This window comes from Caloenas nicobarica, chromosome 18 (genome assembly GCF_036013445.1).
Source record: "Caloenas nicobarica isolate bCalNic1 chromosome 18, bCalNic1.hap1, whole genome shotgun sequence".
NCBI classification, from domain to species: Eukaryota; Metazoa; Chordata; class Aves; order Columbiformes; family Columbidae; genus Caloenas; species Caloenas nicobarica.
The window spans coordinates 3,775,669-3,791,794 of record NC_088262.1 but is presented as its reverse complement, the minus strand read 5'-3'; the positions used below and the strand labels follow the sequence as shown (position 1 = coordinate 3,791,794).

At 43.9% G+C, this 16,126-nt stretch overlaps 1 protein-coding gene across 1 annotated transcript in view; it reads left to right on the top strand.

Annotated features, from left to right (window-relative positions):
* The window catches only part of RHBDL3 (rhomboid like 3), a 51,824-nt gene extending 39,629 nt beyond the window's left edge, over positions 1 to 12,195 (top strand). Inside the window, exons 6-10 of the mRNA XM_065647840.1 lie at positions 21 to 169; positions 4,633 to 4,745; positions 7,423 to 7,523; positions 10,222 to 10,282; positions 10,996 to 12,195. Of these exons, the coding sequence (XP_065503912.1) occupies positions 21 to 169; positions 4,633 to 4,745; positions 7,423 to 7,523; positions 10,222 to 10,282; positions 10,996 to 11,267 (696 nt within the window). The 3' untranslated portion in view covers positions 11,268 to 12,195. The remainder of the gene's footprint in view (positions 1 to 20; positions 170 to 4,632; positions 4,746 to 7,422; positions 7,524 to 10,221; positions 10,283 to 10,995) is intronic.
* The last annotated feature ends 3,931 nt before the right edge of the window (positions 12,196 to 16,126 follow it).

The window sequence follows — 16,126 nt, the reverse complement described above, 5'->3', positions numbered from 1 at the left end:
AAATCTCCCTGCTCTTCTAGGTTGCCTTTTTTCTTTACAATGGAGTGGTATTAGACAGATTTGTGCTGCAAGTCACCCATCCCTTATACCTGAAGAACACATTACTTTACCATCCTCAGCTCCGTGCTCAGGCTTGGAGGTACCTAACCTACATATTCATGCATGCAGGGTGAGTACTTACAAACTGCAGAGATTCTCCTCAGTTCAGGTTCCCCAGAGAGAGGCAGGAAGTGCAGAATCAGCTCAGAAATCAATTTTTAAAAATCAATTTAAAGCTCATCTAAAAATCTGAAGTTGTTGTGGAGTGTTGGCAATGTGAGGCAAACCTTCGCAGCTGTCTGAAGGGAGGAGGCAAAATAAAGAACTTAACAGATGCTGCTCTTCTTCCCAGCAGCGTTGGGGGACCACACCTCCCTCTTACTGTGCACTTCCCAGTGTGTGCTTCCTAAAACTCACCAGACTGTAGCCCAGTGTCCCTCTCGAGGAGCCGTGCAAGTGCCAGAACAAGCCTGCAAAAGTGTTGGACTGGCGTTTAAAAACTACGTGGTGCATTCTTGCTAGACTTCCTGGTTGAGGTTGGAAAAGTCAATGAAATTCCCTGTGCCTATGGTATGTCATCACTTAGTAATGTCGTCCCTTCTGTAGGGACTGAGATAATGTCTACAAGCCTGAGTCAAGATTGAACTCCCATTTTGTACACACTGTACAGACACCAGTATTCCTGAAGAGCTGACAATCTCGACTGACCAGATAAACAGAGAATGGTCCATCTAACGCAAAATGAAGGTGCACAGTAAAATGAATCCTCCTTCATCCTGTGGGAGGTATGTAGCAGACCTGGGAAGAGAATAAAAGGCGTGGGGATTCTTACTCTGTGCTTCTCGACTGTGCTAGTCCTCCCAAGATTCAAAGAGACTTAGTTGTGTGATGTTTGTGATGCCATGGTGATGAGTGAGTGTCACAGGAAAGTTCATCCCTGTACAAAACACTCTACCCCCTCTGGGTAGTTTCTCAGATCATTATCTTCACACATTCCTGGCGGATAATTGCAATTTTCTTTAATTCTGTCATCAAAAAATCACAACAAGGTTTTTAGCAGTAGTTTATAGTTTGAAAGTGAATAAAGACCATTTGTTCTTAAACAGAAAGCCTATATTCCCATCAGTTAGTATTCTTCTATGAAAGGCCAGAAAGATGAAGCTGATCTTTTCCTTTGTCTATGTCTCTGATGGAAGACATGCTGATGTCTCTTCTCTGCCATGAAATAACTGCCTCCATGTATAATTGCCCTTAAGCACAAGGTGTGCCCCAGATCTCTGGATAAAAATCACAGAACAGATTCGACCCAATGGGATAGTAGGAAAAAATTTATAGATGCAACTTTTGTACGAGGCAACATCTGTTCTTTGCATGCTAAATCCCTTCAAAAAGTCCATTGTGTACAAGTTTCAGACTGCAAGTGGAGACTATTGGGCTTAGATGTGAGGCTGGTTATGTAAAATGAGAATTGGAAATTTCCATTGCTGAGGATGTGGGTAAAACTAGGCTTGTAAAAAGGAAGAAACACTTGGTTCTTAACTAACGTTAGCTAATTCGTATCTGGGTTTTCTTCTGGTGGTGTTGTACTATCTCACTCATGTAACCGCAGATTGCTTTGGGATATACTTGAAGAGAAGCACCTGCACAGGAACAATTTTTGCAGCATTTAAATTTCTTCCTGTATCACCTGTGCCAAGCTTTCCTAACCTGTGCAAAGTGACTCTTTCCTGTAGCAGGCAGAACTCTGGCATTTCTTCACACTTACTGGCTGAAAAATATGTCAGGTTTATTTCACATTTGTGGCTGGCTCGAAGATGAACAGTGAGGAAGGTGGTTTGCAGGAGACTCATTGTTTTTGTGATGGATTCAAAGTTCTTTAGCTACGTAGCCTTCGAAACAATGGAGAGTCCCAATGGGACAATAAACCCCATGATTTATCTGCAGTATCTGAAGTTAGGCTAAACGTTCATTTATTGGTAACTTCTGTGCGTTAAACTCCTTTGATATCAAGAGAACAGATAAATCTTGGAAAGGTAATAACATTTGTTAGTGGAAGCCCATCATTCTCCTCTCATTTTCAAATGAGAAGCTAACACAATGCCATGGGGTCTATTGTTATCCTGCTTCCAGCTGAGACTTTAAAATGGTAATGTGGCCTCCTCCTTAATTTAGTACACTCAGTCTGTTTTTTTGAAGAGCAAGTGACAGCCAGAAGGTGTCCAGGAAGACAGCAGTTGCTAAGGCTTGGCTGGCTGTGCCTCTAGAAAGATTCCAAAAATGCACGTTGGTCCTGATGGAGGGAGCTTTGTCAAGGGCTGAAAAGGCAGGCAAAGTTGTAAATTCTGCCCTTCTGCTTTCATGGAAAGCAGACGTTGATTATCTGGGGCCCACGCATTTGTAACACTGCCATAACTAATGACTTGCATTGATGCTCAGTCTCATTTGTTTGGTCCTGGGGAAGGAGAAAGTCTTTAATAAATCAATGAAATTGTCATTTCAAGAATGATGCATTCAACACTGGCAAAGGCTAATTATATTTTATGGGTGCTTATTGACTGTGGAGCCTTCAAAGCTCTTAGCATGATGGGGAGAAGTGAATGGGATTGCTCCTGGAAAGTCTTTTAAGAACAGCTGTGAATCAGGGCAGTCAGTTTAGAGTCTAGGATAAACTTTGCCGAGCTCTTACAAAGGCTTCCTTTGAAAAATAAGACCCAGTGCTTTGTGTGGAAATGTCAGGTGCTGCCTCATGACGTTGACTGTGTGCCAGCCAAAGCTGCCTCCCTCCCCTCTGGAAAAGGGCACTTGGATGGTTTGACTCTTTTCTGTGATCTCAGTTTGACCTTTGCTGGTTGCTCCTAATTTAGTTCCTAAGTTCTGTGAACACGCAGGATCAGAATGGGTGCCAGAACGTGCCTATACCCAGTGGCTTCAAAAGCCTTGAGCAAGGTAATAAAAACACTCCATTACATACAGCAGTTTCCCGTGATGACAAATGGCAGTGCTGTGTGTCTCGTGCAGGAGATAAATTTATCCTTGGAGAGAAATTCGGCGGAAACAAACCTACTAAGATATCCAGAGAGGACTGTTTCCAGCAGTATCATTTCTAGCAGGTTTTTCTGGTCCAACTTTAAACTCTTTTTTATGAGACTGTTCTGTCATTACTGCATCTCACCATCAGTATTTTTCTCTGATGTATATTGGAAATTGCTATGGTAACATGAAGAAAGACCCAAACAGCGAAAATGCATATACCTTAAACCAAAGATTCCTAGTGGCTGTCTGAGCAATCCTTTTCTTGTATAAAACAGGACATAGATTTTCAGTGCAGTAGCTATTTTGCACTCTTTCTCCCAAAAGATGCTGGCCTTTTGTGTTAAAGGTACCGTTGTGTCATTTAGGCCCACCTGCTTTGTAAGCAGACTCGGGCACTCTCCAAACAGAATGCATGAGACCACTGGTCCAGAGTGGTGTGGCCCTTTGCCGAGGTCCCAGCCCTGGGTAAATCTTGGACACCAGCACCATGTTGAGAAGGACCCTGTGCAGGGGCTTGGGGCTGTTGTCACCTATGCAAAGGCATGGGTAAATATTTGTACAGAGCTTTGAAAAGTAGCAAGGCAGTTTCGTTAAATACTATTGATTAGGACAACAAAGGGCTTGCTTTGAAACTATTGATTCAGCACAGGAGAAATCTGCTGCACTGGAGTCTACCAAATAAGCCCATCTTAGCTGTCACACTCTCTACCTCTAGGCTGCAGTGGTCCTGCACATCTTGATGTGCACAGCAGGGTTTATCTACAAGACTAGTCTCAGCCCAACTTTTCCCCGTGTTCAGCAGGAATTTCGCTGTTGGCTATAATGAGAGCAAGGGCAGGTGAGCAGCAGCCTTCAGTGAATACACCTTGTGCCTCACTGGGCACCTAACCAGAGGTAAAAATGCCCTGTGCTTCCCATTCTGACCATGATCACATTGAAGCTGGCACAGCGGAAACGAGGGTCAGACAGCACAAACAGTAAAGTGGCGGATGTGTCACAAGGCAACAGAAACTGTCTTGGGACTGCTAGGCTTACCTTGCTCTGGACTTAATATCTGCTCCCATCATGGCAGTGTCATACATGCAGGGAAAGGCTGTATCATTAAGAGGGGAGAAGAGAGGAGCAGGTCAAGTTTCTGGCTTCTGTTCCAGGCTCTGCTACCATCTTACTGCTTTTTTGGACAAGTCATTTAACTTCTTCAAACCCCCTATTTAAAAAAAACCCGGAACAATAACAACAAGAAAAAACAACAACAACAAAACCAAACAAACCCCCAAGAAAAAAAAGTCTCACTAAGAACCGAACATACTAATGAGATCTTTGGCTGGAAGGACCTGGGCGGATATGAAAAACATAATGAGCAGTAGGGAGGGAAGAAACATCGCAGCTCTGTCTGAGTTTAAATTTCTTTTCAGGAACCACTTTTTTCCCCAGTGTTACAATCTACTTTCATGAAGGAGGTGCTATTTGATTTGCTTTCCAAGACATCTCTGTCTCAAGGGTAGAGAAGGGAGACAAAGACGTAGAAAAGAGGACAAATGTTGTTTTTCCTTGCCGCAGGATAGAACACCTTGGACTCAATGTTGTCCTTCAGCTCTTGGTTGGGGTTCCCCTGGAAATGGTGCATGGAGCTGCGAGGATCAGTTTTGTGTATGTTGCTGGAGTTGTGGCAGGTAGGTGACACCTCTGGATGCCCCAGATGGAGAAACATTTGAAAATGGTCTGTGCTGACTTTTGTGTAGGAGAAATGTTTTGTGACATTTGGGTGTAGGAGAAGAGCAGTTGCTGATCTTCTGTGTGTTGAAATTCTTTTGAAGGCTGGAAGTGGGAAATATGCTACAACTTGACATCTGTTTCTAACTAGCCACAGGCTCTGTGTCTAGGAGATCTGCTAAAAAGGCACCAACAACCTGTTAGTTTAAAATAGCCTTACTTTAGATCGTCTTTCTGAATGTGGAGGTCTTGCTGTCTTGTGTCTCATAAAGGCCCGGAAGAAAGGTGGCATCGCAGGCATCCCTGCATGAAGAGTCATTTTTTTCCCCAGGTCCTGTGCCAGTTCTTCCTCCATTTGTCCTGTGCTGTCTGCTTTCTACAGCATGAGTAAGCAAGAAGTGTTTGGAGGTTGTGAGCAGTGCAGAGGAATCTGGAAATTCATTTAATCGTGAAGCCATGGGGTTTGATTGATTTTTAGTTTGTGCTTTATGGCTTTTATTTGTTTGGCATTTCTAGCAGTTTGGAGGTGATGGAAGTTAGCTGACAATAGATCAACATCTAATCAAAACAGGAGGAGGGTGTGAAAACAACCAAGGGCTTCACAGTGGAACTTGGACAATGATTGACTGCCTTAGTTCAAGCTTTATGGTGAATTTTTGTTTCCAGGCATTTAGTTTTATTTTTTCCATAATGAGCAGATAAAGCCTTTGTAAAATGGGCTGCATTGGATACTAGTAAATTCTATATTCCAGTAGGGAGGCTGTGCAAAGAATAATTGGACTAGGACACAGGACTAGGCACGGTACGAACACCACGTTATTTACTGCAGAGAAAGGAGTTAGCAGACCAGCTCCACTGTCTCTTGCCTGTTACTTCAATAAGCACTAAAGTGGTCCCCAATCTACAACTTTCCAGACATTAGCTTTTCTATATAGATCCATCTACCACACCCCAGGGCTTCATTTATATATTTGTAAATACACATCGCACATCCGTGCCAGGTAAGCAAAGGAAGCAAGCGTTGAGTCTGCTGCAGTTGAGCCCAGACAAGTGCTCCGATTGCCGCTGCCTCTCGGATTCCTGTGGCCGTGGACTTGCTGACAGGGTCTGCAGGGCCAGGGGCAGGTTTTACTGGGCGTTGGGCCGGGCTTAGCACCCAGAGCTCTGGAGGCTGTAGTCACAGCCTGAGTGAAGCTCACTAGCCCACCCAGCACTATTGGTTCATTTCTGTTACACAAATGATCCCTTTTTTTTTTTTTTTCCTCAGGCAAGCTGCCACTTCCTCACAGGTTTACCTTTCACACCTTATGACCTATAAATTGTCAAAGTGCCAAATGGAAAGGGAAAACTTCCCTTCTTAGTGCAGGACTGAATTAAAAATATGACCAGACAGTCCCACACAGAAAGGCATTCCATTTTGCTGAAGTTGTTAGTCAATTATTAAACATGCTTTATTCTTTAACGTGTGCCAGGAGAGAGGCACACTTATGCTGAGGATCTGGCAATATAAAGATAACACAGCTCCTAACAACCAGGAATAAACAGTAAAATGTAGACGTGAGCCACAATGGCCACTCCCTACTTTTATGGGTTTATTTTTCATCATTAGTCTGACTGTACTAAGAAGACATGTTGAGACTGAGATCAAGAGACTGAAGGTATATGCTCAGTGCAATATCTGAGGACTTAACTGCAAGTTCTTATTACTCCTTTCTTAACTTCTCATTAACTTTTTCCTTAATGGCAGTGTTTAAGAGCTGGGAAGTCTCAGGGCCATACAGTGAAGGAGGGGGAGGTATCAGCAGAGTTGGCTGGTGGAACCTCAGCACTTTCTTGACCCTGAATCAGCTGAGCAATTAGCGAATAAGTTTGTTAGATTCTATACCACTGAGGACTCTCTTGAGATTTGCCATTGCGTCTTTTTCCCATTCCTGCTCATCGCAAAGATCTTCATTATCCCTGCCTTGTAGCACCAAGTCTGCCTTTGTCTCTTAAATTTCTGTTAAGGTTTGCAATGAAAGGAGCTTTGAGCAGATCCAAGCCTCCAACTGGGATAAGGAGAAGCAGTGTCTATGTTTGGATCCATTGTTATTAGTGGTGCCTTTATGTGCTTGACCTGTCATTTTGCTGTCTTGTGTTTACTGCCTCCAACCAGGTTATTTTTAGCTAGTTTTACTCTGAAGTTTTATAAGTAACAGGCTGTGCTTTGATCAGACACCTGTGCTAAGTTACAAATCCACAGTTCCTTCTTATTGTGCAAATATTTGTCTTGCCGGCATGGGAGCTACTTCTATTTTATCTTCAGGTAAGGAACAAGACACAGACATTTTTCTATCTCCTGTTTCCTTGTTATTTTAGTCAGTAAGTGTCTTTTTGCAGCACAGGTTTGACGATATGTTGCTGCCTTGCTTGGCCACTTTTAAAGTAGGTGCAAAAGAATCAATCGGTTGCTGCCTTGGCAGTACCACAGGACTGAGTTGGCTGCACAAGTCAATTGATTCCACCCTCCCTTCTCTTTATTTCTGTATTACCGACCTGCAGCAATTAGCACAAAACAGGCAGTGGCAGGGATGTAGGGTGGGAGAGAGTGTGTTTATTTGGCTGGCAATTGTCAAAACCCCTTGTTCTTTCTCCCAGGGTCCCTGGCAGTGTCAGTAGCCGATATGACAGCGCCTGTGGTGGGCTCCTCTGGAGGTGTGTATGCTCTTGTCTCCGCTCACTTGGCCAATATAGTCATGGTGAGTACCAGAATGACGGTCTAACCGCTTCGGAAGTGAGCCAGGTCTGGTGGGACTGGAAATAGTGCCTGACCCAGCTGTTGGTCATTCAGAGCTTGCCCCAGTTAAGTCTGCTCTCAGTGGAGTGGTCCTGGGATGGAAATGTTAGACTGCAATTGGTGGCTTGGTGCCCTGATGACTGGCGGCTTGCCAGGAGAAGCCAAAGAAGCTGGTAATCCAAGACTTACCAGTGTACTCCCGGCTATCAGCTCTCCTTGCGAGGGCTGGCAAATGCTTGGAAAAGAATGAGCTGATGGGCTCTGCAGAAGTTGCAGGCCTGCTGCTGTCTGCAGGTGTCATGTAATGTCGGTAGGTACTTAAGGAAATTTAGGATTTGGTGGATTTGCGTGCAGAACATCCCTTATCTCCACTCGTAAACCCCAGACTGAAGCTGAAGCCTGGACATATTAGTGATGCATCTTTTTGCCATTTCACCTAACGTAATACTTTGCAAAGGTCAGGAAGTACCAGCATCGTCATTCCTCTGAGACCTGGAAGCAGGAGCTCTTCCAAGGTCCTCAGCTAGGTGGTGGTAAAGCCCAGCCTGCCAGCCTGTGTGACTCCTACACTGACTGCTGGGAAAACGTGGCTTTGCTGAGGGAGGATTAGTGTGTGATGGTGCAGGGTTGCGTGTCTGCCCTGTGCCAGCAACGTCAGAGCAGAATAACCATGAAAATGATGGTAATGTGTCCTCTCCGGGGTTTGAGTGGGAAGATAATGCCCATCGGCTGGAGTAGAGACAGAAGGTCTGTTATATGGGTGCTGGAAAATGTGCACGTACGGTGGTATTTGTGTCAAGCCTAAAAGAAAACCTTCTATTTAATGCTTGTGTGCAGTGAAGGCAGCAGTCTCATATTTTCAGCGTGATTTGCATTCCCTGCCACCGGGCCAACAGAAGCAGGAGGAAGTTTCCTCTGTCTCACAGGGTGGTAGCGCAGACGCGGGATTTCTTCACACCGAGATTTGCAGGCTCAGAGGGGGACAATTTTGGTTTGCTTTAGAGGAAGAGGCTCTGCCAGAGGTGTGTGGAGACTCTTCTGCTGCCTCTTTTCTCATCTGAAATTACTTTTACTTCTTTTCCCATTCTGGTGTGGTGTGCTTGGTTTGTTTGTGCGGGTTTGTTTGTTTGGGTTTTTTTCCACCTTCTCTCTCTCTGCTCAGTATCTAGCTGAGATGGCCCCCCCTGCTGACAGACATGCTGGCTGGTTCCTGGTAAAGCAGAGTCTTGCACAGGTGCTTTGAGAGGAGGGACAGTTGCAGGGAGGGTCTCTTGAATCTTCTGTTCCCTTGTGCCTCCTGGTAACCAGCGGAAATGAGAACATTCCTGCTTGTAAAAATAAATATTCTTCGAATTAAATACATAAAATAACCAATGTGGGGAAGCAATAAAGCGTGTCACCCTAAGGAAAAGAGTGGGGAGAGGAATTCAAAACAGGTACATGGAAATGAAAACAAAAGGAAGCAGCACAGTATTTAATCAGCGTGAGTTCAGAGCCTTCCAACTGGATAAGGTGTCTCTGTGGAGAGAGAAATTAGTTCCTTATTTTGTAAAGATTGCATTTTTGCAGTCACAGAAGTGATTTACAGACAGATCCCACATAAAACTTGAATATATGTTAAATCTATTGCAGAATATTTCTTCAGCAAGCTGAAAAGTCACTGGGTGCCATTACAGTTAGGCTGAAGAGCTTACAAGCATTTTTTTTTTAAATTCCATCAGTGTGATGGGTAGAGAGTTTGTCACAAGAAGCCTGGCTAGCTTGGTATCTGATACTACTTTCAACAGGCAAAAACCCCTCTGAGTTCCCCAGAATGTGATCTCTTTATCTGCTTTGAAATTCTGTGCAAGTGGAAAAGGAGGGATTTAAACATTTCTCCCAGGATTTCTGACTATCATTCAGAGATTCTTATTCCACTATATTGATTAATGACCAAGCCTGAAGACAGAGGAGGCCAAATCCAGGCTTGCTTATGGCGCTGTTTCCTCAGTAAGCTTTTATTGAGGTCTTTATTAGTTGTGTGCGCTCTGGAAAAGATCTAAGTTACAGAATTTCAGGGAGCCTGAGGTACAGGCAGTAGCTCTGGAAAAGCGCCATAGGGCTTGAACACACTGAGAAAACTCCCTGACAGGTGACAGTGTTGGGCCTCCAAGTGAATCGTGACGTTAACCAGAGTGACGCTTGTGTTGAATGCTAGGTACTACTTAACATAATTTTACTTGATGTGGTCTAATACAACAAGGTTTTGCAGGGTAGGTAAATTCAAATATTTTAGAAGTCAGAATTTAAGGTGAAACATCATACTAACACATTAAAAATTAGTCTACCTGAAGAATGGAAAATGGTAAGGCCAGCCAAGGACCACGCCACACCAGCTGCATCTCAGGCAAGGAAAGTCAGACCACCAGGCAAAGAAGTCATGGACTGTCTATAATTTGGACATTTCTGCAATATATCCTTTGTGGTTATGTCCTCTGGGTTTGACAGAACTGTGTTTGGTGTGGTGACTAGAAACTTCACAGCCAGGTGGTAAAGGCAACGAAAGAGGTTTGTTGTTTCAAGGGATGGTTGTCCTTGATGCTCTTCCAGTGTAGATCTGAATGTAAAATCTCTCCAGATTTGTGTGCAGCATCACTTTGTTTTCCTTGTCTCTTTTCCAGAACTGGTCAGGAATGAAGTGCCAATTCAAACTGCTGCGGATGGCTGTGGCCTTGATCTGTAGTAAGTATTGTACAATACCTGGCACACATGCAATCCTGGTTTGTCCTTGTCATAAGAGTTCATGCTGATTCAGAGAGTTTTGACTTTGCAGCAGTTTTGGTAGGAGCTCGCAGCTGGACCTTCTGGCAACAGAAACCACATCACTCTCAAATGCAGATTTTGGCTTTCAGCAGAAGCGCTTTTAAGTGAGGATTTGTTGTTAGCCAGTGTCTGTAGCTTGTGGCATTTGTGAAGATCTGGGACTCAAACACCTCGTCTTTGAATTCACAAACAAACAATGGTTTCATAATGATAATACTTAGGTTTCCTAGAGCAATTCCTGTCTGGGACGGCAACAGTGTTATACACACACTGATAAATTATCTTTAGCCACATTCCTAAGGTGACATGCTAAGGGAAACTAGGCCATGTATTCATCACAGACAGTTGTCTTCAAAGTCTGTTTCTTTTTTTTTTTTAAATGGTTTTGTATGAATTTTGGAAGGTGAATATTCCCCCACCTATCTACATTCCCACGAACCCAGACCCCTTACCAGCCACTGGGGAGACCTCATGTCTGTGCTGCAACCCTTACATGGCCATGGCTTCCCTGTGCTCCCCATACGAGGCAGTTTCTCCCTCTCCATCTCTTCAGGCATGCAGCACTGCCTGCAAGATGGAGTTAAGAAGAGATAGACCTAGGCAATTAATTTCTTTTTCCTTCTTTGTTCCAGTGAGCTTTGAATTTGGAAGAGCCGTGTGGCTGCGATTCCACCCCTCCGCTTACCCACCATGCCCACATCCCAGCTTCATGGCTCACCTGGGAGGGGTGATGGTTGGAATCACCCTCGGTGTCATCATCCTGAGGAACTATGAGCAGAGACTCCAAGATCAGACTTTATGGTGGATCTTCCTTTCTATTTATGTCATTTTTGTCTTGTTTGCCATCTTCTGGAACATTTTTGCCTACAGCCTGTTGGATCTAAAGCTACCTCCCCCTCCTTGAAAACGTGGGACAGAAAACTCAAGAGCGGAAGTCATCTGCCAGCTATGTTAAATGAACGAAGATGGAGGATCTATTTTTATATTTTACTTAAGGGAGGATGATTCTTTTGAACACCAGTGTGTGCTGGAGGAGATGCTTAAAGATCTCATGAAAGAATGGGCTGATCAGTTTGTCCACAGAATTAGCAGGTACTGTAATACTGGCTGGCCTGGACCCTGTGGTTTCTCCACTGCCAGGGCTCCCCTGGGGCAGCTTGTACCTGGGCACTTATCACTTGGTTTGTTAGCACACGTAAATATTTTGTATGAGAAGTTCGTATTTTCCAGGTCAGTGCTGGAGTTATGGCCACTTGTTGAATGAATCTCCTCAATGTTACTGAACACTAAAAGGGAAGAAGAGCAGACGTTTACTAATTAGAGACTCACATGGTATTCACAAGACAGCTTGGGCTTGGTTTCTACAGACACATCTGACTGTTCAGCCATACCAGTGCCACAGTCTAATTACTTGAATGGTTCCTGAGATATTTTAGCCTACAGTGACACCTGTCTTGCACACCTTTCAAAGGAATCGGCAGAACTTGATCACCCAAGGCGATGGAGACTGGTCTTCAACTACAGGTCAAATGAAATTGCACTATAAACCTTGGGAACTCTTAGAGTGTTATGGGCACCCAGCCAGAGGTGACTTTTACTGTGCATGTTTCACTTGATTTTATTTTTTTTCCCCAGTCTGCTGTGACTAGAGGATGTGGCTGGGGTTTCTTTTGGGGGGGATGGAGAAAAGGAGGGCAGATGTTCAGTTGTGCTTTTATCAGCTGACAATCAGGTGCTGTTTCTCACTTTGTTTCTGGCCACGTTGATCTAACACCTGATCTGTAGCAAGCTCCTAGCAAGGATCTCAACTCTTCCAGCAGGTTCTTACTAGAAAAGGGGGACTAGGATCACCCATAGCAGCACAGGGTGGACACTATCTCGTCTTTACAGCCATACAGTCCATTCAAGGCCAAATCTGTCCACTGAAATACGTGGAGTTAAATCAGGTTGTATGTAGCACTGGTTTCCCACTGGGGCAGAAAGGGTCTCACAGTCTTACAGTGACCATTGTGAAACTGATAAAACTGGTTTTAAAGTGACTGCTGAATTTTGAGGATGCTTCTTCCTGAGGCAATGGACATTCAGGGGCTCCAAGCAACAGTAAGTTGCAATGATGCCTTTTTCTTTAACATGGGTCAAGCCCAGGTTTTAGCAATCTGTAACTGGTCTGTAGCACGGACCTGGGGACCAGACTGGAACACCTGTAGCACAAACAGTGCTCATAGGGACACTTTTCTGTAAGGTGCTTATGTTATTTTGCTTCTCGCTTGAGAGAGCTGTCAAACTATAGTCCAGGAACACGGATGCCCTCCTTTTCTCCCCCTTTTACACACCTTATTTGATGGCCTGGATAAAGCAGCTGTAGGAGTCTCTCTAGACTAGCTCCTTTCTTCCTTTTTTCTGTTTGCATACAGGTGCCCAGGCACCAGCCACCAGAGCCTTCCACAGCACATCTCATGGGCACCGTAGCAGTTTTGTTTGCTCTGTAGCAAAATGTCTCTGTATTGTGGGCTTTATTCTCTCAGCTGTGTAATCAGTGCTGCCAGATGATGCCACAGATTACTAGTAGGAGTCTGTCTTTCTGGAGTGGACATTCATAAGTGCTTATGAGCTGCCCCCTTCTTTGCCTCTTATGGGAAAAACCTCTCTGATCTGGAAGAGTGAAGTTCTGTTCCCACAGAATGCACTAGTAGAACTCCTGTTGCCTCGGGGAAAGGGAGTGGGGACAAAATAAGTGTTTCTACAGTCTGGAATAAGCCTCACCTGCAAAATAAACAATTTTTGCCACCTTTGTATACAGGAATGGGACCTCTAAGGGCAACTGCTGTTCTGTGTGGCTGGTACATTGCTCGTGCACCCTCAGATCAAGGGACAAGAGGAAGAGACCAGAGTCAGAGCTCTGTTCATTTTGGAGAAGGGGATTGGATCCCTGTGCCATTTTACCTCTGTGGTTTGGGTCCAGATCTAAGCAGTCATGAGAGTTTACACACATCGTTTCAGGTGCCAGCCCAGTGAGTTTCGTAGCAGTGGAGATCGTCTCCCTGGGGAGCAGCAGGAGAGCAGGGAGCTAGGAGGACACTGACAGACGCATGGTTAGCGTGTAAGGAAGACATTCCTTTCCTCACGTATTTCTAAGCCTTTCTGATTACAGATGCCTTTAATTAGAGGTGAGCAGAAATGGGAGTTCCCCTAGAAGTTTTAGGAAAACTTTAAAATTTAAATCGCAGCAAAACACAGATTACTTTGCCTATAATCTACCAGAGTACATTATGCACTGATCAATTTTAACTTTTGGTTTCTCAACTGAAAGCTACTTAATGCCCACCAGTTTCTCCCCAGGAAAGGTTTCTGTGCCTGCCAGTGATGTGCTCCGGGGTGAAGCAGCACGCTACAAGTTCAAGAGCCACCAGTTTCTTTGTCAGTCTGACCCTGGCCAACATATTTTTGCCTCTGCTCAGGTGTGGGAGGGAGCTGATCAGAGTAAGCCAGGCACCCTTCGGTCCTGTATCCATAGGTGAACATAGTTTACGTGAACTGATTGGAAACAGGTCTGAGGCTGAGCTTATGACTTGTTCTTTTAAACTGTTGTTCATCTCTCCATCTTCTATTCTGTCTCCCCATACTGCATCTGAACAAGTCTACAAGCAACCCTGGGGATCAGAAAGGCCAGATTTTAAAGCAGTACGAAATTTGTTGTGGGTGACTAAATTAAACCCTCTCACATTCCTGCTCATCAGAGCTGAAATCTCTCCCCATACATAGAGTGGGTTGTACATGGAGCCTGTTGTCTTCTAAGAATATATCAGCTCATGGAGTCAGGAGCAGCACAAAGTGCTTAAACTTTTGTAGCTATTTTTTTTTAATCACTAAAATTACACTGTGAAACTTATGTTTTTACAGAGTATTAGGAAATCTAGTTATGTTGTTTTCTAACACACCCAGGAATGCCACAATGCTGCAGCACCAGAGAGCTAATAGCAACCAGACTTTCCTTTTACCTCCAGATGTCCTTGAAGCTGCTGGCTTGTGTCAGAGTTGTAATATTTTCCATCCTGCTCATTTGTGGTTCCAGCTTGTCACAGCAGCATATTCCTGAAGTAGCCATCCACTGAGGGACCGGTTTTGGTGACTGTTCTGGTTTTATTTCAGCTGCTGCCAGGATGTCCCGTCAGTCGGATAAAATGTGAATGTATTGAACCTTACGGATGTGCAGCGCTAGAGCAAAAGGCAAGGACTGTTCCCAATGTACAGGTTTGAACAGTGCATGTTAGAGGGAGTTATTTTCGGCTTTTGTCCTCAAGTGAGGACACAACACCAGGACTTCCCATTTAGTATGTATATTGTAGCACTGGTCCAGAGAGGATGGGTGTAGGGAGCAGTGCCGCAGACTGGAGAGCCCGGGGTGCTGGTTGCGGAGCTCCTTCAGGGACACCTGCTGGCAGCAGCCGCTGACAGCGAGAGCTGGTTATAAAGGAAAACAGTGCATTGTGCAGCTCTCTAAAGAAAGAATCACACATAAGACAAACCCCAAGATTGTTTAAAGGTAAATGTGTTTTTAATGTTGCCATTAATCATTGGCTTTTAATTGGAAAAAGCTTCCTAATGAGGTATTTCTGAAATGCCAGTAGTAGTGCAGAAAACTTGTGTTTCAGAGTACTTTACAATGCAGAGCACAAAATATTCCCCAGGCCTAATTTAAGTAGCAAAAGTACCTTAATTTCCAGTGAGCTTAATAGATATGTTAGTCACCGTCTCCTGACTCCCCCACAGTGTCTGTCTAGTTTGCAAATAAGCTAGATTTATGCAGCTTTTCCTTTGCTTACACTGCTAATGCTAACAACACATCCAAGTGTTAAATACAAAGCACTAAACAATGTAATTTTCTGCCTTAAAATACTGAACAAATGATACTTTCCCGTTAAGGGCTAGTAAAACAGAATTATATTTGCAAGGTAAGACGCTATGGTGTATTTCCAAATATTTTTGTATCGTGTACATTCTGTATATTTTTGTTGTAACAATATTATTTGAGCACAGAATCCATTAATTTTTTTTTCTTTTTAAATAAAATTGAGCAGGTCTGCATCATGTTTTTTTGAGTGGCACTGCTTTACTCAAGAATAAAAGTCTGAAGGAAAACATTGTTACTTTGCAGAGCTCCTGCAAATGAGAGAATAAAGGGTTTGTTTTCTTTCAAACTACTTTTCTTTTCTGACCTGTCCATGTTACCTCTGCTGTCTGCATGATGCTTGCAGACTCCTGCATGTTACACTAGCAGCAGCGAATAAAGGGTTTTCAACAGGACAACACTAATTTGTAATTTAATGTAACACACTATTAATGTGTTTTATTGTAAACCTTATTACAGGCTCAACACAGGAAAGCATTCAGCTTTTGTCATCGCGGGGTACAGCACTGGCAGAACAAACAAACCAAACCGTGTTAGTAAGACTGTCAGTGTTTCAGGAAAAGCTGTTCTGTGCCCTGTCAGGCACTCAAACATCCTCTGCTACTGCTCCAAAAATAAAAAGCAACAGGGAGCTCTGCTTGTATGGGGTTTGCAGAACAGTCCTCGTTTATGTGGTCACTCAGAGGCCTCAGGAGTTTTGACTTCAGCTGTAGCCAAAGATTTTCTTCAAGTATTCTGCTGCCTAAATGTCCTATGATGTGGGTAAGAATTCATGTTTTCAAGTCTGGATAATTAACTTGTGAACTTAGTTTACTTCAATTTATGAAGAAGTTTCTATTAATTTAAAGGTAATA